Source organism: Mustelus asterias, chromosome 1, assembly GCF_964213995.1.
Source record: "Mustelus asterias chromosome 1, sMusAst1.hap1.1, whole genome shotgun sequence".
NCBI lineage: Eukaryota > Metazoa > Chordata > Chondrichthyes > Carcharhiniformes > Triakidae > Mustelus > Mustelus asterias.
This window is the reverse complement of record NC_135801.1, coordinates 56,564,430-56,587,275: the sequence shown is the minus strand read 5'-3', so window position 1 is coordinate 56,587,275 and position 22,846 is coordinate 56,564,430. Positions and strand designations below refer to the sequence as shown.

Sequence of the window (22,846 nt, the reverse complement as noted above, 5' to 3'; positions counted from 1 at the left end):
AGGGGAGACCTGATAGAGGTCTACAAAATTATCAGAGGCATAGACAGGGTGGATAGTCAGAGACTTTTTCCAAGGGTGAAGGTGTCAATTACAAGGGGGCACAGGTTCAAGGTGAGAGGGGGAAAGTTTGTGAGAGATGTGCAGGGGAAGTTTTTCACACAGAGAGTGGTGGGTGCCTGGCACACGCTGCCAGAGGAGGTGGTGGAAGCAGGCACATTAGCAACATTTAAGAGGCATCTGGATAGGTACATGAATAAGGAGGAAATTGAGGGATATGGACCAAGTAAGGGCAGAAGGTTTTCTTTCAGTTTAGGGCATCATGATCGGCTTGGAGGCTGAAGGGCCTGTTCCTGTGCTGTAATTTTCTTTGTTCTTTGTAGATTAACATCCTGACACAAAAGAACTTGGCTTTATTATGTGAGGCTATTTATTTTTATAGTGGACAAGCAGTTGGAAAATTTATTAATGCTTCTAATATGCTCTGCTCTCCGAGACCTGCAAGACTTGAGCCCTGCACTTAAGCTTTCTGGATTTCAGTAAGTGGTATGTGTTGCTATGGGGAGGAAGACCATACTCTGTATTGGACAAAGGGAAACCAATTGCATGCCTCTTTCAGTAGCTTTGTTTGGTGAATCGAAGCCGCAGTTAGCAGTCAGGCAGTTTTTAAATTACTTTCTGCATGATGAACAGGGAAATACATGTTGGTCCATTCATTCAGTCCCATAAAGTTGTAATGCCTTGAGCATTGCAATTCAAGTACGCCTCACCCCACCCAGAAGCTGATTAATTTTGTGTGAGGTGCAGAAGCTAGGTTAAAAAGTGAAGCCAATTAGGAGAGTGGAGTAGAATCAGAAAATTTCTGCAGCCTATCACAACTAGTCCAGTTTTCCTGCTGTGAACTTAATCATGGGGACCCACCCTGTTCCCATTGATCAAGTCTCCAAATGCCCACTCTTTGCTTCTAATCCGATGGGACCGTTCCCGAATCTGAGGAATTTTGGAAAATCATAGCTAGTGCATCCATTATCTCTACAGCTATCTCTTTTAGAAACCTAGTGTGTAGGCCATAAATGCCCCAGGGATTTGTTAGATTTTGCTCCTTTAAGCTTCTCCAATACTTTTTACTTGCTGTTTTTAATTATCTTAATTTCCATATCTTTTTAGCCCCTTGGTTACCCTTTATTTTTGGTATGCAACTTGTACCTTTACAAATTGGAATGTTAGTTTCAAGACCATTGTACTGAAAAGAATCTAGTGCAATAGTTGAAATCACAAACACTCCTGCTCGCACAGTGGGTAAATGTACCTCTTATCGTGATATCAAGAAATAAAGAGTAGAATTACCCAATTTTGATTCCCAGTACTGAATTATCTAATTTTAGCTGAAGTAGAAAATGAAGCAGTTCGGTTTGTTTCATTGCCCTTGGGCGACAGAAAGGAGAATTCAATAATAACAACTTGTCTCGAGACATTTTACGGAAGTATAATCAGATAAATGAGCGTTCAGATTAGAAAGGGGTGTCTAAATCCTTGATGTGTTTTAAGGAAGGTAACAGAGGCTTTGTGACTTTCACAGAAAAGGGGAAAAACTGCAACTTTTGAAATTGCACAATTGGTTCATCAGTAACAAAGGAAAATCAGATGAAGACTTTCAATGAGAATTTGTGTCACAATATTTTGAGTGGTTAATTAATGTGTTTTTTGGCAGCATTGTTACCTTTATTGTGAACACTCTGGGCCAAGATCATGCAATGTCTCACCCTTTTTTGTAGTTAATGTCAAGTCATGTTTTTTTTCTGCTCCAGAAAATGGGAGGCCAAATTATCAAGTGAGTTCTGCCAAAGAATAATATTGGACTCAAAATGTTAACTGTTTATCTCTGCATTGAGACTGCCAGACCTATGGACCTTTTCTAGCACTTGCTGTTTTTATTTCGGATCTCCAGCATCTGCAATATTTTGCTTGTATTGAGTGAATCACCTAGGTTGCTTTTGCACACTCAGGTTGGTCATGAATTAAATATGGAGGAAGAAGCATGTTTGCTCTCCTGACTGGCAAGGAAGCAGAAAATGCAGTTTGTGGAAAATTTAGAATGAGCTGGAAGTAAATCCACAAATTAAATGTTTAGTGGTGTATATATATATGCATTTTTAGTTTACAAAGAATCTTCAGAATTTGAGTCTTGAGCATGAGTAAATCACATCAAGGTCACTGGCTTAAGTTTCCTTGGTAAAATGGGCAGAATTGTAGCTTCAGTTTTCAAGACAGTAGTTAAAAATAATTTTGACTTGGTTTCTGGAATCAAGTGGCACTCTTGCAATTATAATTGGATAGATAGAGTGTGGAGTGTAACTTCCAAAACACACAGAAAAATTCCAGAATCTTGTGTATAGAGAAATGCAATTTGAATCGAGTCAGTGAAATTATTTCCCCTGCCCTTGGCTAACATAGGTTCTGCTTTGCAAGTTTATTCCATTAACTCATTTTTTAAGTTGTGACATGTGTAACTATTCGGACCTGTCTATGTCAGTACCAAAATAAATGGGGTAAAGACGCACCAGATTTGTGTAGCTCTATGTAAAAAAAAAATCTCCTCTTCAAAAGGGATTGACTGTATTTGTGTTGTGGTTTCATGGGTTAAAAAGTGAGGCCAATTATTCACTTTTTCCCTTATTAGTAGTGATGGGAATTGTTGTTACTTTCCGCCACTATAAATATCTTTCTTCAACCGAGGAGAACAGGAAAACTTCAGAGAAATAGATTTATGAACTATATTTACTTGGGCACAGTGAATGAGAGATGAATTGTTTCTTGTTAGTTGTACACATCACAGTAAGAGATTTTTATATTGAGAACTGGATATTTGTTTTGCATTTTTGGCGCCCATTGCCAGAAGCATTCCCAGATCAGCTACAGGCTGGTTAGATACAAAAAAGAAACTCAGCGATGCTTGAATATTGTATCTTGTCCTTCAACCTAACAAAGGCACAGCATCAGTGTGACATTTATCACTTCCCACTTTTGGCATTGCTGTAGCCAATGCTGCTGAAATAATATCGCTTTCTTTTGAAAACCTTCGTTCACCAAGGCTTGAGACAACTCTGTCTCATTTCATGTATTTAAAGAATTGGGACTTTCAGTTGTTTTCTGGAGAATTTTTAAATATTCTGAAATGATTTTATATTTATATTATCAACAGAACAGAGAAACACAAATACCAAATCAGTTATTATATCTTTATTTGATAGCAGATGATACATGGGATTGAATCGGATTCTCTAGCATAATAACACATTGAAAAATAACATGATTTGGTAAATCTGATTTTCAAGTATAAATCAGTATGGGCTGAAAATCTAAAATTTGAATTCATAGAACCCTATATAACTGGTCTTTTAACTCTGAATTCAGTAATTTATTACAATAATAAGCTATTTTCTCAATTATATAGCTTATTGATTAGGTTCTGGACAATTCAGTTGGCAATATTGTGTACTTACAGAATTATACTTTCTTTATGCAATTTTTGTACAGTTTTTTTATTCTAGTTATTTTACTAATTGGGGTTCAACTAATTCAGCTCTGCGCATCCATGCTATATGCAAGAATTGTAGATATATACCATGTTAAATGGTCATTTTCCATGATAACTTGGACAAAATCTTTATTTTGTGCACTGAAACTTCCACTTTATTCAGTGTTTGATTAGAAGCTTTGCAATTGTCTCAAGTTTTGAAAATTCAACCTTGAATTAATGATTAACATCAGGAATTGCATGTTTTAATATTAGGTGGAGATGCATGCTTCTATTTTATAGGGTTTAATTTATTTTCAAGGAAAATGTGCATATTTTAACTTGTAGACTCTTCTACTTTTTTCCTTTCATTTAAAGTTTTTTTGGATAGCTAGCTTTTTCTGAGTATTATGTTTTAAACTGCATTTAAAGTTTATATTTTCTAATAATGAATTTGAACAGTCAGCTGAAGTATTTCAAAACTCGTATTTCTTTCAAAGCATGAGTTAAATACTTTAATTTTTACTAAAACAAGCTATAAGCTGTTCATATGTTGAAAGTTCTCCCATTGAAGTTTTAAATTCTAACATTTACTTAACCTTCAGCTGAAATGGAAAGCAGCCTGTCCCTAGTGTAATGCTACACATTATTAAAGGTAAAAGCTATCATTAGTTATAATACTTAATTTTGTAGTGGGTGTGAATGACATATTTCTTGGCTGGGATATTTTTGTTCGTTGCATAAAAAAATGAAGCTAAGGTTCCACGAAGAGCAGGAAAACTAGTAAAGAGTGATGCATTTTCCGGAGACTCTGTACTACCGATTGGATCATGATTGATGGCAATCATTTATCTTTGTCAAAAGAGAAAAAAAATTCTGACAATGAAATCACAATGTCATCAAACTTCCTAAAATGATCAAAGCACATTGTAGGCAAACATTTTCTGGATTATCTTGACTGGAGAGATTTAAGCAAAATTAATGATGAGTTTCTTTTAATTGGAATAATTATGAGTATGTAATACTGTGTATTAATACTTTTGTTCATATGTGATCTATTTAATATTGTTTTGAAAATTATTTTTTAAGATTACATGCAAAATACTATGCTGTTGAATTGGCTGGTATTAAAAAAAAACACTTAACGCCAGTGATATTTATTCTGCTGTTTGTCATTTAGTGTTCAACATTATGTAAATACCAGATCATGAAATGTACAAGGTGCCCAGTGAAGTGACAAATGCTTAATTTTAATCTATGATGGAGCTATGAACTGCAATACTTGATTAAAAATAGTGTGTAGTTTTTATGTCTATAATCTGTTATTGTCTATAGCATGCCTTTTTACCATTTCTAACATATATGAATTGGACCTCTGCTGTTGGAAAACGATTAATTATTCTAGAATGGAAGATAACTTTAATTATTTGAACCTGGACGGTTTATAGATACTATATTAATATGTGTTCTATATGTCATTTTAAAATATTGCCTCCTATTGCATTTATTTTATCAGAATTCAACTAAGAATGCTGAAGGTACATTCACCAGTGGTGAAGCAATTAAAATTGGGGGTGATGAAGAGCGTGGAATTAGAGGACCGGAGATATTTTGAAGAGTTGTGAGGCTAGAAGAGATTAAAGAGATATGGAGAGAGTAGGCCATGGAGGGATTTGAAAGCAAGGATGGGCATTTGAAAATTGAGGCATTGCTTAACCAGGAACCAATGTATCTCTTGTACAAACAGCTTTATCCTCAAAATTGTCGATAAATTTGCAGCACTACTCGAGGGCAAAGCTTGTTACCGGGGTAAAGCAGTGTTCTATTACGGGTAAACTTGGAGACTATGCGCTCTAATCTCACTATGATATGTTGTGGAATTGAATTCATTAAATAGTGTAAAATGTGAACTAACATTAGAAGAATGTCTCTCTAACTTGGTGTGGTCTTCACACGATCTTAATTCAGGCTATGTGATTGACTTTTAATATCCTTTGAAGTGGCCTAGTAAGCAATTGTTAGATGCAGTAAGGTTATAATTGGGGGGAAAAAAACAAAGCTAGTTTATGCAGGGAAAGTCAAATAAAAGCAAAATACTGCAGATGCTTGAAACCTGAAATAGAAACAGAAAATGGATAAACTCAGCAGGTCTGGCAGCACTTGTGGCAAGTGAAACACAGTGACAGGTTGGCAAACAATTTATGCAATAATGCTTGATGAGAAAGTAAACCTTGGGCAAGCACTTTTTATTTCCCTTCCCTCACTTATATATGTAAAAGTAATACATTTACAATTGCCAATTCGAACTTGAGTTTTTTCTTTGCTTTCCCTGACAACCCATTTCATTCGCAAATGTCTTTTGGGAAGAGGAAAACTACCATCCTTACCTGGTTTTGCTGACATCTGATTCCAGACTGACAGCAGTGTGGTATTCTCTTGCATGCCCTCTGAAATGGCCAAGTAAGCAACTTAATTGTACCAAACTGCCTTGGAGTCAAAAATAAATGAAACCGGACAGATCATCCAGCATTGACCAAGGCACCAAAAATGACAATGGCACACCCATCCCTGTTCATTCTGCAAATTTCTCCTTACTAACTTCTGGAGGCTTGTGCCAAAATTTAGAGAGAAGTCCCACAGACCAGTCAAGCAACAGCCTGACACAGATATACTCACTGAATTATACCTTACAGATAATGCCTCAGACATCACCATCTCTTGTTCTACTAGCAAGACAGACCCACCAGAGGTGGCAGCACAGTGGTTTACAGTCAGGGGGGAGTTGCCCTGGGAGTCCACAATGTTGACTCTCAAAGCTATGAAGTTTCATAGCATCAAGTCAAACATGAATAAGGAGACCATCCCACCCCACCTGATGAATCCATGTTCCTCCATGCTGAACACTATTTGGAAAAGTACTGACGGTGGCAAAGGCACAGAATGTACTTTGGTGTGGGATTAAACTGTCTATGAACGAACAGTAACTGGATAGTATCACTGCTGACAGAGCTGGCTGAGTCCTGAAGGACATTGCTACGAGACAAGAGAGAGAACCTACTTGACCTTGCCCTCACCAATCTACCTGTTTTAAATGTATCTGTCCACACCGTTATTGGTAGGAGTGACTACCACATAGAACCACAGCATTCCGACAGTGCAGAATGTGACCATTCGGCCCATCGAGTCTGCACCGACTTCTGAAATACCCAGATCCATCACCCTGCCCTATCCCCATAACCCGTGCATTTACCATGGCTAATCCACCTAACCTATACATTTTTGGACACTAATGGACAAATTAGCATGGCCAATCCACCTAACCTGCACATCTTTGGACTGAGAGAGGAAACTGGAGCAACCGGAGAAAACCCACGCAGACACAGGGAGAACGTGCAAACTCCACACAGTCACCCCATGCCAGAATCAAGCCTGGTTCCCTGATGTATGAAGCAGCAGTGCCAACCACTGTGCCACCCTGTAGTTGTTATACAGAAAAGTTCCGTCTTAACATGGAGGATACCCTCCATCATATTGTGTGGCATGTCTACCTTGGTAAATGGGATAGATTTGGAACAGATCTAACAGCTCAAAGCTGGGCATCTATGAGGTGTTGTGGGCCACCAGCAGCAGTAGAATTATATTCAACTGCAATATGTAACCTCATGGCCTGTTCCTCATGCTACTATTACCATCAAGCCAAGAGATTAACTCTGGTTCAATGAAGAATTCAGGAGGCCATGTCAGGAGCATAACCAAAAAATGAGATGCCAATCTGATGAAGCTACAAAACAGGGCAACTTGCATGCCAAAAGATGTAAGTAGCATGCAGTAGAGGGAGCTTAGCAACTCCACAACCAATGGATCAGATCAAAACTCTGCAGTCCTGCCACATACAGTCATGAATGGCAATGGACAATTAAACAACTTGGGAGGAGCCCTCATTGATATACCCATACACAATGTTAGGGCTACCCAGCATATGACTGAGACATGCTGAAGGGTATTCTTAACCATCCCAAATTGCCCGCAACTTATTCACTTCCAGTTTAAGTGGCAGCCAGAGGGACAGGTGACCAATTCACATTTTGTTTGGTCTCTAAACTAAAGAAACTTAACCCAAGTGAGGGACTGCTGGATCAATGCCATTGTGTTTACTTGCTGGATCCAGCATGCCTAGTTGGCCAACACACTACCATCACAACCCACCCATGATCTCACCAGTAAGACCGCTGACTTCCTACTCCAGGCCTCCAATCCCCCTCTGAGATTTCCAATCATTCCCACCTCGTACCTGCAGGATTCTCCAGGTTCAAACCTCTGAACCCCAACCTCCCCTCCCCACCCCTCACACCACCCTCAAGTTTAGACTGGAATCTGGGCTCTACATGGTCCTGGTTGGGAGGATAACCAAGTAAGGGTTATCAGGGAAGGATGAAGTAGTGGCTTGCCATATGTGGAAGAGATAGTGCAGACTGCCTGTGTTCAGGGTAGCCTTTAAGTATGGCACCCAGACCTTTGACTCCATAAGGTAATGGTAGGGGCATGACTTCCTGCCTGTCCTGTCTGCGAGAATTGGTGAGTTCCTCATGGATGCAGAGAGAACGAGCTGAACAGCGTAAGATTGTTTGTGGTTAACCATCCTGTTCCCCCAGCCAAAATCGCATCACATTGCACCTACCACTGAACTTAGACTCCAAAATTGAGATTCTGGTCCATTTGGCTTCAGAATTAAGATTCTGGCCCATGTCTGTGACGCCACGTGCATGTGGACCCTCTATCTTATAGGTTCCCACACTCTACCTGCATCCCCATTCCCAGTGGGTTAGCAAAGTCAAAACCAAGAATATAAAACGGGGAGTATGAACTAGATTTCAATCCAGTACCGAAAGGGGAATAAAGATTGGGAAAGTCAGAAGGATGGAGAGAGATTTAAATGTGATTGATGAGCAATTTTGTATTTCCAGCACTAATTAATTTCTTAAGCAATGATGTCCCACGTTGTCAAATAAGATTTTCAGGATCAATCACATCTATTTGGTCCTGAGAGTTGCTGTTTGGCAGGAACTATCATCTATCACACTGCTTAAAAATTTACATTTCTGAATGCACTGCCTCAAACTTTTATGACATCCTTTGTGGGGGACTAGTGGGCAAGGACCCCAAGTTTAGATCATTGTGCATGGGATTGCAGGTAGTGTCTTTAGATGGATCGAAAGTTGGTTAGCAGATAGGAAGCAAAGAGTTGGCATAAATGGGTATTTTTCCAATTGCCAGCAATGACTCGTGGGGTACCATAGGGATCTGTGCTAGGACCCCAACTGTTCACATTTTATGTTATTGATTTGGAAGAGGGAACTAAATGTATTATTTCCAAGTTTGCAGATGATGCAAAGTTGGGTGGGAGGGTGAGCTGTGAGGAGGATGCAGAGATGCTTCAGCATGATTTGGGCAGGCTGAGTGAGTGGGCATATGCATGGGAGATATATGTGAGGTTATCCACTTTGGTAGCAAATATAGGAAGGCAGATTGTTATTTGAATGGGTATAAATTGAGAAAGGTGGATACTCAGCGAGATCTTGGTGTCCTTGTGCATCAGTCACTGAAAGCACAAGGAACAGCACGTAGTAAAGAAGCCAAATAGTATATTGGTCTTCACAGCAAAAGGATTTGAGTGTAGGAATAGGAATGCTTTACTGCAATTGTCTAGGGTGTTGGTGAGGCCACACCTAGAGTATTGTGTGCACTTTTGGTGTCCTTATTTGAGGAAGGATGGTTGCTATAAATGGAGTGCTACAAAGGTTTACCAGGCTGAATCCTGGGATGGCAGGTCGCTCAGATGAGGAGAGACTGAGTCAGTTAGGATTGGATTCATTGCAGTTTAGAAGAGTGAGGGGGGCTCTCATAGAAACTTATAAAATTCTAACAGGATTAGACAGGGTAGATTCAGAAAGAATGTTCCCAGTGGTGGGGGAGTCCAGAATTAGGGGTCATAGTTTGAGGATAAAGGGTAAACCTTTTAGGACTGAGGTGAGGAGAGATTTCTTCACCCAGAGAGTGGTGAATCAGTGGAATTCACTACCACAGAAATTAATTGAGGCCAAAACATTGAGTGATTTCAAGAAGAAATTAGATATAGCTCTTGGAGCTAAAGGGATATGGGAGCAAGACAGAATCAGAAAATTGAATTTGATGATCAGCCATGATTAAACGAATGGCGGAGAAGGGTCAAATGGCCAACTCCTGCTTCTATTTTCTATATTTCAATTGCCTGTACTTCAATGCCGAATCTACCGACGAGGACTGTTAGCAGCACAATTTGGGTTTTCCACATTAAAGTGCATGAGTGGATGTCAGAACTTGCTGTCCAATTTTTACAGTTAACAGTGATCACTTTTAGTCCCACCGTTATTATAACACTTGTTTGAACCATTAATTTTTCTAGATTATTTAGACAGTTGCATCTTAATGGAATGCAGCAAACACTGTCAAACATTAAGAGCACAATGGGTCTCTTGACACAATCTGTTAAGTGCTGCAATGTTAGTAGTCAATGGATCTTACTGCAGATACTTATTAAAAAACCTTTCTTCATGTCCTATTATAGGACTTGTTGTCACTGGAACTGCAATATAAATTTACTTGTTCTCAGTTATTAGCAGGAGCTATGTGCAGGCAATGTGATGCTCACGTGTAAGAGATATGTGCTATATTTGCAGATTATGAAGTTTTTGGGCTATTTTGTTACGCAAAGCATTAATTATTATAAGCAAAGCCTAAATGTTGCCAAAAAAACCAAAAGTTATTTGTTTTTTTGGTATATGTGCAACCAGTATATGCAATACTGCTTGAAAATACTGAATGAAATTGAATAAAACTCTTTCTAAACCCTCTGAATTATTAAACATTCCTTTAACTGTATTTAGCATTTGTGTATTGTCTTTTTCAGTATTAATAATATGACAGTCTTAGTTCAGATTATTGCCTAAGTGAAATTCAAAACTGTTAAGAGCTTATTACGTTACTTCGATTAATTTGCATTTATTGAATACTCTGCAAAATAAAACTATATGTAAAGTAGTAAATTCATAGCAGTTTATGCCCAGACAGTCTGAGTCTGAGAAAATATTGTCAGTTAAGAGGTATTACTGATTATTGCTGAATCAGTAAAGGTGAATGATAGTTCAAACTTGTTTTCGAAATATCTTTTGTTGTCCAAACCTCCAGGCCATTTAATTGTGAATCCCTTATGTTATGTGAGTTTGATTCATTGGTGATGACATAGTCATTGTTGGTGGCTTTATTCTCTTTTTCCTGCATTTGGAAGTTATAAATTTAATTGAAATTTCCCACATCCATTGTGTTTCATTTTTTTGTGAAATGATTTCTGTTGATGCTACTTCCAGATTTGTCCAACTAAAATTGAAATGCTTTCTCATATTTTAGTACACTTCCTTTTATTCTCTGAAGCAATGAATGATTAAAGACAAGTTTTTAAAAATAAGTCAGGTGAAGGGTTCATGCCTTTAATGTTAACTTCTTTACTCGCTGCCCAGATATTGACTGACCTGCTGAGTAGTTCTATTACTCTCTGCTTTTCTTCTCAAAACAACGCCTCACTAAAAATGCATCAGCTACAGAATAAGAATATAACCTCAGTCCTGTAGTTTAGTCTGGAAGTTCTTATATGTTGGAAATGTTATACTTGAGAACATAGTGAGGTTTCCATTTCTTTAAAATGCTCCCTAATTTTCATCAAAGTTTAGTTGCTTCATTCTTCCCCCGAGAAAGGACTGCTAAAATAGTTTGTGCTAATATTGTTGTGGTTTGGACACTCTTTTAAAGAAAAGGCATTTGGTTTTATTTCTTTGAGATATGTGCTTCTGTTCAGTAGTAGCATTCTTACCTCTTGAGTCAGAGCATTGTTGGTTCAAGCAATGCTCTAAAACTTGAGCACATGATTTAGGCTCACATTTTAGTGCAGTTGTTGGTCTTGTCTTTCAGATGAAGCCGATCAGTTGGATGTAAAAGATCCTTGCCCAAACTGAAGAACAGCAAGGGAGTTTTTCCTTTTTTCTGGCCAATAAACTGGTTGTGTTCTGTTTGAACACAAATACCTTGATGTGTTGGCATATATAACAACAGTGACTGTACACCGAAAGTAATTCATTGATTTAAAATTATTGTGGGATGCCCCAAGGATATGAAATGTGCTACACGAATACATGTTTTAATTACCTTCTTTCCTTTTTTTCTGTTACCTGTGCTTAAGGTTTTTTTAAGGTCATGTAATCATGTAACTGGGAGGCTGATGTGTGAATGCAGTATTCTAAAAATGACACTTCTATCTCTAAATTGTATTTCAGAAATGTCTCCAAGCACTTTATGCACTTTGGAAGACAGCAATTGTTGTGTTGGTAAATGAAGGCACCATCCTTCCTGGAGTAGGACCCACAAATTATGTAAATGTCCAATTTTATTTTTTAGTTATCTTTCTTTAGTGTTGGTGGTTGAAGGAGAACCTGTCTGCTTCTTTAGGCCTTGGGATCTTTTATGTCCATCAGAAAAGATGGACAGTTCAACAACAACTCATCCCTGAAGATGGCTCAAGTCTTGAAGTGGGTCATGAGCATGTCCAGCTCAGCCAAACTAAGACTTAAATAGACTTTTTAAAAAAGTTTATTTCTGAAAATGCTTCATTTTATTATTAAATGGATTTTAATTGAGTTTTGCTGAAACTTATTAAAAGTTATGATTCAAAAAAGAGTTGTTAAACATTAAAAATAGTTTGTGTAAAAATCAGTATTAATAAGTGTAAATAATTGTTTATTTGTGTAGCTACTTGTTTGATAGTAGCTTTTGCTTTTTTTGAATTGTTAAAATTTGAAGACTTTCTACATATACATATGTTAACTGGTGTGACTGTTGCACGTACACATGATGTTACCACTATGTTGACTGGGCCATACACTCATGCTCATAAGTAGATGGCCCATCATAAAACAATTGTAAATAAATCAAAAAGTAGTGCATGATTTAAAGTTCTTTGGATAATAATTTACTGATTTTGTTTTTAGCATTGTTTTCCTGTAAGATTTTAAAATTCCAGTGTGTCCAAACCAGCACTGGTTTCTGGGAGATACTGCTGTGCAGCATATTGAATCAGGAGTTGATATCTAGTTAATGACTGCTATCAATCAGAAGTAAATTACATACATTTATAAAGCCAAGTCCTGCACAAAAGGCTCAGACACTAAACATAATATACCTCGTTTCATCATTGACTTTCAAGCAGAGACTAGTATTTATGACTCTGTTATTTTTTGTGATGAAATAAAAACTAGCAATTTGAGGTCTGTTTTGGTGGAACACCATGAAATTTGTGGCTATTCAGCATTTATAAAGATCATATTGTCAAGAAGTAAATGGACAACATGAGCTTTCTGTCAAGATTACTCTTGAGTGGGGCATCTTGTTGTGGGAGAACTAATTACACAAATAGTGTATAAATGAACACTGCAGATTCCTTTTGTGATTTTAATTGTTGTTATCTTGAAGAATGGCATCACATAATTCTGTCAAAAACTGTCAAGGATGGATGAGAAATTAATAATTTATTGGCTTAAAAATATATTTAGCACACAAAGTAATGGAACGATTGATAGCTAGAGAGGTTAACACATTTTACAGGCTTTCATTAGCTTTTCACTATCATATGTTGTTTGTGGCAGTGTGTGAAATAAGCTTTGTAAGAAACCTAGGTCTTGAGAACTAATTACTTCTGCCGATTGCCACACTGATGAATAGACCTTCATTGTATCTTTCCCCAGAAGACTGGGTGCAGTCTATGATTCACGCCTGGATCTCAGTAGATATTTGATAATAATTTTAATAGATGAATGTTGGAAGCCAGAATGATGAAGTGCCTGTTCGAGCACTGCAGCTATCGCAGCCAAACACATAACAGTCTGTCGTATGTGACTAAAATCGAGTAATGGACCTTGCGTTCACATTTTTTAGAGGTAGCAGTTTTAAATAAAAAAAGAAATGGTATTTCAGATTACAATCGATTTTTGGTGCACTATTTGTTATTTTCTGAACTTCAACATTGTCTTCATTGCATAAATAAAAAGAGGATGGAGGGCGCACATATTTGATAAATACTTAATACATTTTCTTATAGCTGATCATTATGTGTAGGAGGCTTTACTATGGTTTTAAGCCCATATTAGTGAATTAGCAACACTATGTGATTTAATGGTATAATTATGTTGATGAAGCTGTAGACATAATTCAGTCACTGCTGGGAAATGCAGAATACTGACACACAAAATTATCCACTTCTTACTGAATGCTTGTACTTGTTTAGATTGTATTTCCTAAGTGAATTGTTTTACACCAGAGGCGCTTCTGGTATTAGATTAGAAATAATTCTTCTCCTCCTGTTGTTGTTTGTGTATCCTACTACAAATAATGTCTAAAGCTTGGTGGTTGAAATACTGCTTTAATACTGCTGTTCTTTCATCCATAATGCAACATGTCTGCTTTTTCTATTTAGAAATAGTGGTGTTGCTTATAAAATTCCAGTAAGTTAGAATAAAAAAAAGCATCAGTGTTGTATTGAAACTGAGAAATGTTGCCTTTCACTGAATAAAAAGATTTATCTTACGTGTAACAAATCTTCCCGTGTTGTTTTTTGGGAAGTTTTTAAACAAAGCTCCAAATGGAAGAGGGAATTCTTCAGGCTGCGAGCATTCTTTCAATTTGACATGAACAGATAAAAAGATTAGTGTTACCTTTTTATTGTATTTTGCTGAATAAAATTAGGTGTGCTTGACATTTTGCCTCCGAAAATATAGAGAAAATAATCTAATGTCATTTATTTTAAATATATTACCTTGTCTTTATGTAGCAATGGGTCTTTAAAATATCAGTAAAAGAAAAGAGATGCATTTTCTTGTATAACTCTATGCCTCAGGGGCTAAATGTAATGAATATTTTAAGAGATTATTTTAATTAAATTTCTGCACGTCTAAATAGAGTAATATTTTATTATCTCTCATATATGTGCGTTACAGTACTGTTCATTAAAGTTAACACTTTCTGGACTGAGAATGCAAGGTATGATTTACTGACCTTGTGCGAAAACACACAAATTGGGAAGAAAAATGATGAAGGGGTAGACTTTGATTAATATAGGTAATGCTATACCATATTTATAATGGCCTTTTCCCTATTCTGGTTTATAAACGCAGTCACAGCTAAAGGTGTCCTGCTGAGGCTGAAATGAGGCTGAAATCAGAGCACATGCCACTGGAGTGTGGGGAAACTGATCACACTGTCAGCAATTCATTTCAAAATGATGTATTTAGTGCTCGTTTCACCTTCCAAGAAGAAAATGGAAAGGGGTTTCTTAGTCTGGAAGGTGATATTGTTATTTTCAAGGACAAACCTAACTTAAAGATTGCAGACTGCAAAAATGACCAACCAAACAAGGAGATCTTTATTCAGCACTTATGTGCTACCATGCTGTTTGATAATTGCTAACATATGTGCTGCCTCTGTTTCATTGCAGTCGTCCTCGTGAGTTCTGGCGCCTTGACTACTGGGAAGATGACTTGCGGCGCCGCAGACGATTCGTTCGCAACTCATTTGGATCAACACATCCTGAAGCAGCACTTAAAGCAGCAACTGAACACGGTTAGTTTCATAGAGAATTGGTTTCTTCTTATTGGCAGTAGAGTATACAAGAATACAATTAGAGTTACATTTGTAAGACCTCTTAAGCTGTGCCACAGCACATGCTTGTATGTCAAATAACTTATTTTGAAGTATGAACATTTGCTGAATAGTTCCACATCATCTCACCAGACAAAGGTGCTTGAATTTACTTTTGGTTTGTGGTATATTGCACAACAAAGTAGCTAAAACAGAAAACATGTGATTCAGTGTGGTATTTTATTAATCCATCTTTTTACATATTTAGACAATTTTTTTAAAAGTCCGTTCCCCTTTCAATGCAGACACACCTTGATTTTAAAAAAACTCTAAAATTTCATGTGACAAAGACTGAAATAATACTTAAATACATAGTGCTTTTTTCAGGAAAATATTTGAATGAGGAAATTGAAAGAACAAACTAATAACTTGATGACAGAATAGGATGTAAACCATCATGAAACAGAGTAAGGCCAAAGATTGTCTTGTTTGGTGAACAAATTCTGCATTAGAAAATCAAATAAGAAAGGACACAAGTACAGAATGCCTTTCTGGTTTTTAAATAAACTAATGCTATTCTTGTAATTATTTGGAAAACTGATTCAATTTATTTTCTTTAGTTTTCTGTCTTTCCCATGATGCTTGTTTGTCCCCAAAAGCCCTTTCCTAAATCACAGTCTGTATTCTAATGAGCATTGGATTGGAGCTATAATTTAATGAGCTATAATATTGATTGGTCCCCCTATAGAAACAGATTTATTTAACCTGATCGTGCACTTGGTCATTTTTAACTGCAATGAAAACTAATTAACAAGCATTGATTACCTTGTAAAAGTAACAGAGTGAAAACTGCAAAATACTAGTGCAGAATACTTATTTCATTGGTGTGTGCTGGTAGTAAAACTGTGCTCCCTTCTCTTGAAGGTGTTGTGTCTGGAAATAACTTCCGTTATTACCAGTAAACAATTGTAAAAGCAAAATCTTTTTGAAGTTCAGTCACCATTATATAGTATGGTGTACCACTGATTTTGAAACATTCTAAAATCAGATTTAATTGCATGAATATGTCCACATTGGTTTGGAATTAAGCATTTTTTGTTTTACTAGTATACTTTCAGAAAATTGATTATTGCAGTGGTTTCCAATTTCAAGTTTTAGAAGTATTTCTTACAAAGGAAATAGAATGGCACAATCAGTTGTATTTTGGTTTCTGTCTAGTAGTTTAACCTATTGCACCCTGCCTTAAAGAGGTATTTCTGGAAGAAAATGTTCACAATATGTCACAGGATAGCACTGCAGTCGTGACATCTGTACTCAAGATGAATGGCCAGGCTGACACTAGTCAATAAGAATGTGATCTAAAAGCAATAACTGTACCAAATCCAGAGATCCTTGGAGACTAGAACAGGACCAAATAGGTGAAGTGCACAGCTGGGCTGCTTCTGCCTAAAGACTTTTGATGTAATCTACTGCTCTTATTAGCAGCATACATTTAAATCGATAAAATATATATTTTCCCTATTGTTTCATGTAATTGTTTTTCTAGATGTGGACAACAGCAGTATTTACTAAAATGGTCACATAAGCTACTGAGCTGTTGCTCCTGATGGTCTCTTCCAAAACTGCTTCAACTTGTTACCTTTCTGTCTGCCTTCAAATGCATCTTTAATGTTCAATGCTTCAACAATGCCTTTATTTTATTCCCACCACTTCTTTCATTTCCTCCTTGGTGTGGAGTGTGACATGTTCTACTTAAATGTAAGTTAAGAGCTATGTTATAAACAAATACATAATGTTATTTGCAGTTAATATCGCATCCTTTGACTTGCCATCCATTTGAATAATACCTCTAACGTGTTATGATATGTATTTTTAAAATTCATTCATGGGGCATGGGCGTCACTGGCTGGCCAGCATTTATTGCTCTTGGGCAATTGAGAGTCAACACATTGCTGTGGCTCTGGAGTCACATGTAGGCCAGACCAGGTAAGGACGGCAGATTTCCTTCCTTAAAGGACATTTTGACATTAAAGATACTAAATTCTTGTTATTAAGAGACCACAACAGTCTTATATCATACATGCTAGAATGCTAGTCCAGATTTTAGTCCACAAAAAATTATTATTTTGAATAGCTTTTTATTGTATAGTGTTAATTTAATTTTAAACCTCAAGTTGAAGCCTTGTACCTGTTGCAATATGCAGTTGTTGTCATGGCCCAGAGAGTGCTGAACATACAATGATCGGTTGAAACCCAACAGGTTGATGCAATGTGTCTGGTGCATGGGTGAAGAGAGTTAGCATGCTTTTGGCTTTTGTGTGCAAGTTTGCTTCTCATCTTCAGACCACGCTGGCAGCTAACAGCAATATGAAAAGGGGAGTCCAATGTATTAGTCTCCCCCTGTCAGTACATAGCCTTTCTGTGCTCAACTGAGCCTCCTCGTGGTGACACACCGAAAATTTCAGAGGAACTCGAAGGAAATTTAGTTATTCATGAACCAAACTCCTAGCTTTAGCCAAATAGCTCAGCTGCCTTGTGGGTACCTTTGGAAAGTCTGGGGTGGAGTCCAAAGGCAGACTGATGTTTAAATAAGTAATCTTTCTAAAAACACCCCGTACCAAGCCACAGATAGTGCTTTGGATTTCTTTTGGACTCAGCTGGGGTGGTCGAGAGGGGGACCCTGATGTTTGGACAGCCCAGGTTTTCGATAAATAGGATTGCATCCTGAGACCACACCTTAGTTTCATGACTGTGTGTTAACACAACATGGGGGTGATGTGACCAACTCAGTTGGCATAGGATACAGGTGCTACAAGCTGTCTCCAGTGGGAAGGACCACCATGTCCCACTGGTCAGCAACCATGAGCTCTGATGAAATGTTGGCTCTGTTCTCTCCCCACAGGTGCTATCAGACCTGCTGAGATTTTCCAGCATTTTCTGTTTTTGTGACACTTAACATAATGTAGATCAGCATAGCACAAACCATCATTTAGGAGATGAAAGGCTGCCACATTTGAGTTGAGATCCAAGTGCCTACATTGGTTTCTTAAAGCTGCAGCAATGAAAAAATATCTTCTGATTTATTACCTTCAATAAAGAGAAGCATATTATGTTGATTATATAAGGCAGGTTTCAATAGGTTTTTAAAAATGGAATGGACAGAGAAACTATTCATAGAAGCTGTCTGTGATCGGGTAGAAATGGCTAGCAAACTCAAGAAACATCAATTACACATGGTGGTGGGGCGGGAATTATAAGGCTGGAGAAGATCACAGATGGGGAGAAGTTGCCATGATTTTAACAACAAGGATGAGAATTTTAAAATAAGTACATATCTTAACTAGGAGGCAGTATAGGTCAACAAACACAGGAGATTGGTGAGTGGGACTTAGAGTGAGTTAGAGTACAGGGTGCAGAGTTTACAATAATCTCAAATTTGATTGAGCTAGGGCTAGGAGTATGCAAGAGCAGTCAAGTCTAGAGATAAGAAAGGCGTGGATCAGCAGCAAATTTTTAGCTTTGTTTAGAGCTTGCTTGTTAAGGTTTCAATGTTTCTTACTCAGCCAGTGTCTGAGTTTTCACTGCCAACTATTTACATTGCACGATCACATAATTTAGAAGTTTGCTTCTAAATGCATTTTGTTTTCAATGTTGTTGGCATTAAACTGTCATCAACCAATTTTAACAAAAGTCAGGGTGGTCATTCGTGTGGACTTGCCATTTAGTAGATTTTGTCTTTATCCAGGCTACAGTTCAAAATGGAGAATTCATCTGGAACATAGTCCATTGTGGTAGTTGGCATAAAACATAAAAAGATTTCTTGCATGATCCTTGGGTTGTGCTGTCATTTACATAGATATTGGGCAGGAAAAGTATGCATTCTGATTGTAGGGGACACAAGGTAATGGCCTGCAATATTCAATCATTGAGAAGGTAATCACAAAAGATGATGGGAAAATCAAGCCTGACAAGAAGTTGGAACAATAAAGACATTGTGAAGAAAATTCGATGTTGAGAAAAATTAATGTTGTTGTGTTGTTGGAAAGTGATTGAATGTATCTTAGAGCTTGAATGAGTGTTTCAGAGGGCACATAACTAGTGCATGAACCAGAAAAGAGAGATTAGGAATGTGAATCAGACAACAATTGAGTAAGTGGGACAATCATATCATGCTTCCTAATTAGAGCTTTTTAAACAAATTAATTGAATTTTAAAGCTTTTCATGTGAATACCTGTGTTTTGACAACAAATTTAAACATTCTCATAGAGTCATTGAGGTTTACAGCATGGAAACAGGCCCTTCGGCCCAACTTGTCCATGCCGCCCTTTTGTTTTAAAACCCCTAAGCTAATCCCAATTGCCCGCATTTGGCCAATATCCCTCTATACCCATCTTACACATGTAACTATCTAAATGCTTTTTAAAAGACAAAATTGTACCCACCTCTACTACTACCTCTGGCAGCTTGTTCCAGCACTCACCACCCTCTGTGTGAAAAAGTTGCTCCTCTGGACACTTTTGTATCTCTCCCTTCTCACCTTAAACCTATGCCCTCTAGTTTTAGACTCGCCTACCTTTAGGAAAAGATATTGACTATCTAGCTGATTTGTGCCCCTCATTATTTTATAGACCTCTATGAGATCACCCCTCAGCCTCTTACGCTCCAGAGAAAAGAGTCCCAGTCTATCCAGCCTCTCCTTATAACTCGATCCATCAAGTCCCGGTAGCATCCTAGTAAATCTTTTCTGTACTCTTTCTAGTTTAATAATATCCTTTCTATAATAGGGTGACCAGAATTGCACACAGTGTTCCAAGTGTGGCCTTACCAATGTCTTGTACAACTTCAACAAGACATTCCAAATCCTGTATTCAATGTTCTGACCAATGAAACCAAGCATGCCGAATGCTTTCTTCACCACTCTATCCACCTGTGACTCCACTTTCAAGGAGCTATGAACATGTACCCCTAGATCTCTTTGTTCTGTAACTCTCCCCAACGTCCTACCGTTAACTGAGTGAGTTCTGCCCTGGTTCAATCTACCAAAATGTATCACCTCGCATTTGTCTAAATTAAACTCCATCTGCCATTCGTCAGCCCACTGGCCCAACTGATCAAGATCCCATTGCAATTGGAGATAACTTTCTTCACTGTCCACTATGCCACCAATCTCAGTGTCATCTGCAAATTTACTAACCATGCCTCCTATATTCTCATCCAAATCATTAATATAAATGATAAATAACAGTGGACCCAGCACTGATCCCTGAGGCACACCGCTGGTCACAGGCCTCCAGTTTGAAAAACAACTCTCTAAACCACCCTCTGGCTTCTGTTAAGAATGATGTGGAGATGCCGGCGTTGGACTGGGGTAAACACAGTGTTGTACCTGTTAATCTCAGATACTTTCAACCAGTTTACTTACTCCAAGGTTTTACCCCGGTGCCCTTATTTGCAAGGTGGACAAAGGACAAACACAAGTAAAGATTCAACAAGTTTATTAAATAACACTATTAACCCTTAAATTACCCACATAAAACAAGAGGATACCCCAGCAGATTTAAGTATACTACCCGTAAAGATGACTTGGTTAAACTGCAGGCCCGATTCTGAGTCCCTCTGGTCTGTTGTCACGAAGGTGAGTCTCGATGGCCGCTTCTTCCTTCCTTCCTTGTCTGGTCAGTCTTCCGAATGGTCACGGCTGTCTCCCCTGTCAAGTCTTCGCTGCAGTGTGCCTCTGAATGTGTCCCTTTATCCCCAGCCTGCTTGCCTTTCCAGAAACTTCTCTGGCTTCCGGCCAATGAGGTCCCAGGAGGGGGTTCCAATACCCAGTGGGTTTCTTGATGTCTGCCTGTCAGGACACCAGGGTCTGCCCCCCAGGTGTCCATCTCCATGTTGTTAAACTTGTTATCCGGTAAGGTTTCTACAGGATCTCTTGGTGACAGAAAGTCTGGCCCGATCTGGGCTTCTAACAATAGACCGATGCATTTCAATGAGGTGCCATGGTCTCCTGCTAAGTCTCAAGTAGAGTGTAACGATCTTTGATGGGTCAGGCCCAGACACATTTGTGTATTGTACAATTGGCCTGCCTGCAGTTTGACTGTGTTTGATTTCAATGTGCCCAATTCTTTAATTTAGGATATCCAATTTTATCAGCCTTAAAACTAGGCCCTGTTTATATCACCACAACAGTAAGAAGTTTAACAACACCAGGTTAAAGTCCAACAGGTTTATTTGGTAGCAAAAGCCACACAAGCTTTCGGAGCTGCAAGCCCCTTCTTCAGGTGAGTGGGAATTCTGTTCACAAACAGAGCATATAAAGACACAAACTCAATTTACATGAATAATGGTTGGAATGCGAATACTTACAACTAATCAAGTCTTTAAGAAACAAAACAACGTGAGTGGAGAGAGCATCAAGACAGGCTAAAAAGATGTGTATTGTCTCCAGACAAGACAGCCAGTGAAACTCTGTGGGGGTTACAAATAGTGTGACATGAACCCAATATCCCGGTTGAGGCCGTCCTCATGTGTGCGGAACTTGGCTATCAGTTTCTGCTCAGCGACTCTGCGCCGTCGTGTGTCGCGAAGGCCGCCTTGGAGAACGCTTACCCGAATATCAGAGGCCGAATGCCCGTGACCGCTGAAGTGCTCCCCAACAGGAAGAGAACAGTCTTGCCTGGTGATTGTCGAGCGGTGTTCATTCATCCGTTGTCGCAGCGTCTGCAGAGTTTCCCCAATGTACCATGCCTCGGGACATCCTTTCTTGCAGCGTATCAGGTAGACAACGTTGGCCGAGTTGCATGAGTATGTACCGTGTACCTGGTGGATGGTGTTCTCACGTGAGATGATGGCATCTGTGTCGATGATCCGGCACGTCTTGCAGAGGTTGCTGTGGCAGGGTTGTGTGGTGTCATGGTCACTGTTCTCCTGAAGGCTGGGTAGTTTGCTGCGGACAATAGTCTGTTTGAGGTTGTGCGGTTGTTTGAAGGCAAGAAGTGGGGGTGTGGGGATGGCCTTGGCGAGATGTTCGTCTTCATCAATGACATGTTGAAGGCTCCAGAGGAGATGCCGTAGCTTCTCCGCTCCGGGGAAGTACTGGACAACGAAGGGTACTCTGTCCACTGTGTCCCGTGTTTGTCTTCTGAGGAGGTCGGTGCGGTTTTTCGCTGTGGCGCGTTGGAACTGTTGATCAATGAGTCGAGCGCCATATCCTGTTCTTATGAGGGGATCTTTCAGCGTCTGGAGGTGTCTGTTGCGATCCTTCTCATCCGAGCAGATCCTGTGTATACGGAGGGCTTGTCCGTAGGGGATGGCTTCTTTAACGTGTTTAGGGTGGAAGCTGGAGAAGTGGAGCATCGTGAGGTTATCCGTGGGCTTGCGGTACAGTGAGGTGCTGAGGTGACCGTCCTTAATGGAGATGCGTGTGTCCAAGAATGCAACCGATTCCAGAGAGTAGTCTATGGTGAGTCTGATGGTGGGATGGAACTTGTTGATGTCATCGTAGAGTTGTTTCAGTGATTGTTCACCATGAGTCCAAAGGAAGAAAATGTCATCGATGTATCTAGTGCATATCATCGGTTGAAGGTCCCGTGCGGTGAAGAAGTCTTGTTCGAACC

General features: G+C 38.7%; 1 protein-coding gene across 1 annotated transcript in view; it reads left to right on the top strand.

The window, feature by feature from the left end:
- Positions 1–22,846, top strand: part of lrba (LPS-responsive vesicle trafficking, beach and anchor containing) — a 901,160-nt gene that overhangs the window by 475,325 nt on the left and 402,989 nt on the right. The window contains exon 37 of the mRNA XM_078212471.1: positions 15,087–15,211. Coding sequence (XP_078068597.1) covers positions 15,087–15,211 — 125 coding nt within the window. The remainder of the gene's footprint in view (positions 1–15,086; positions 15,212–22,846) is intronic.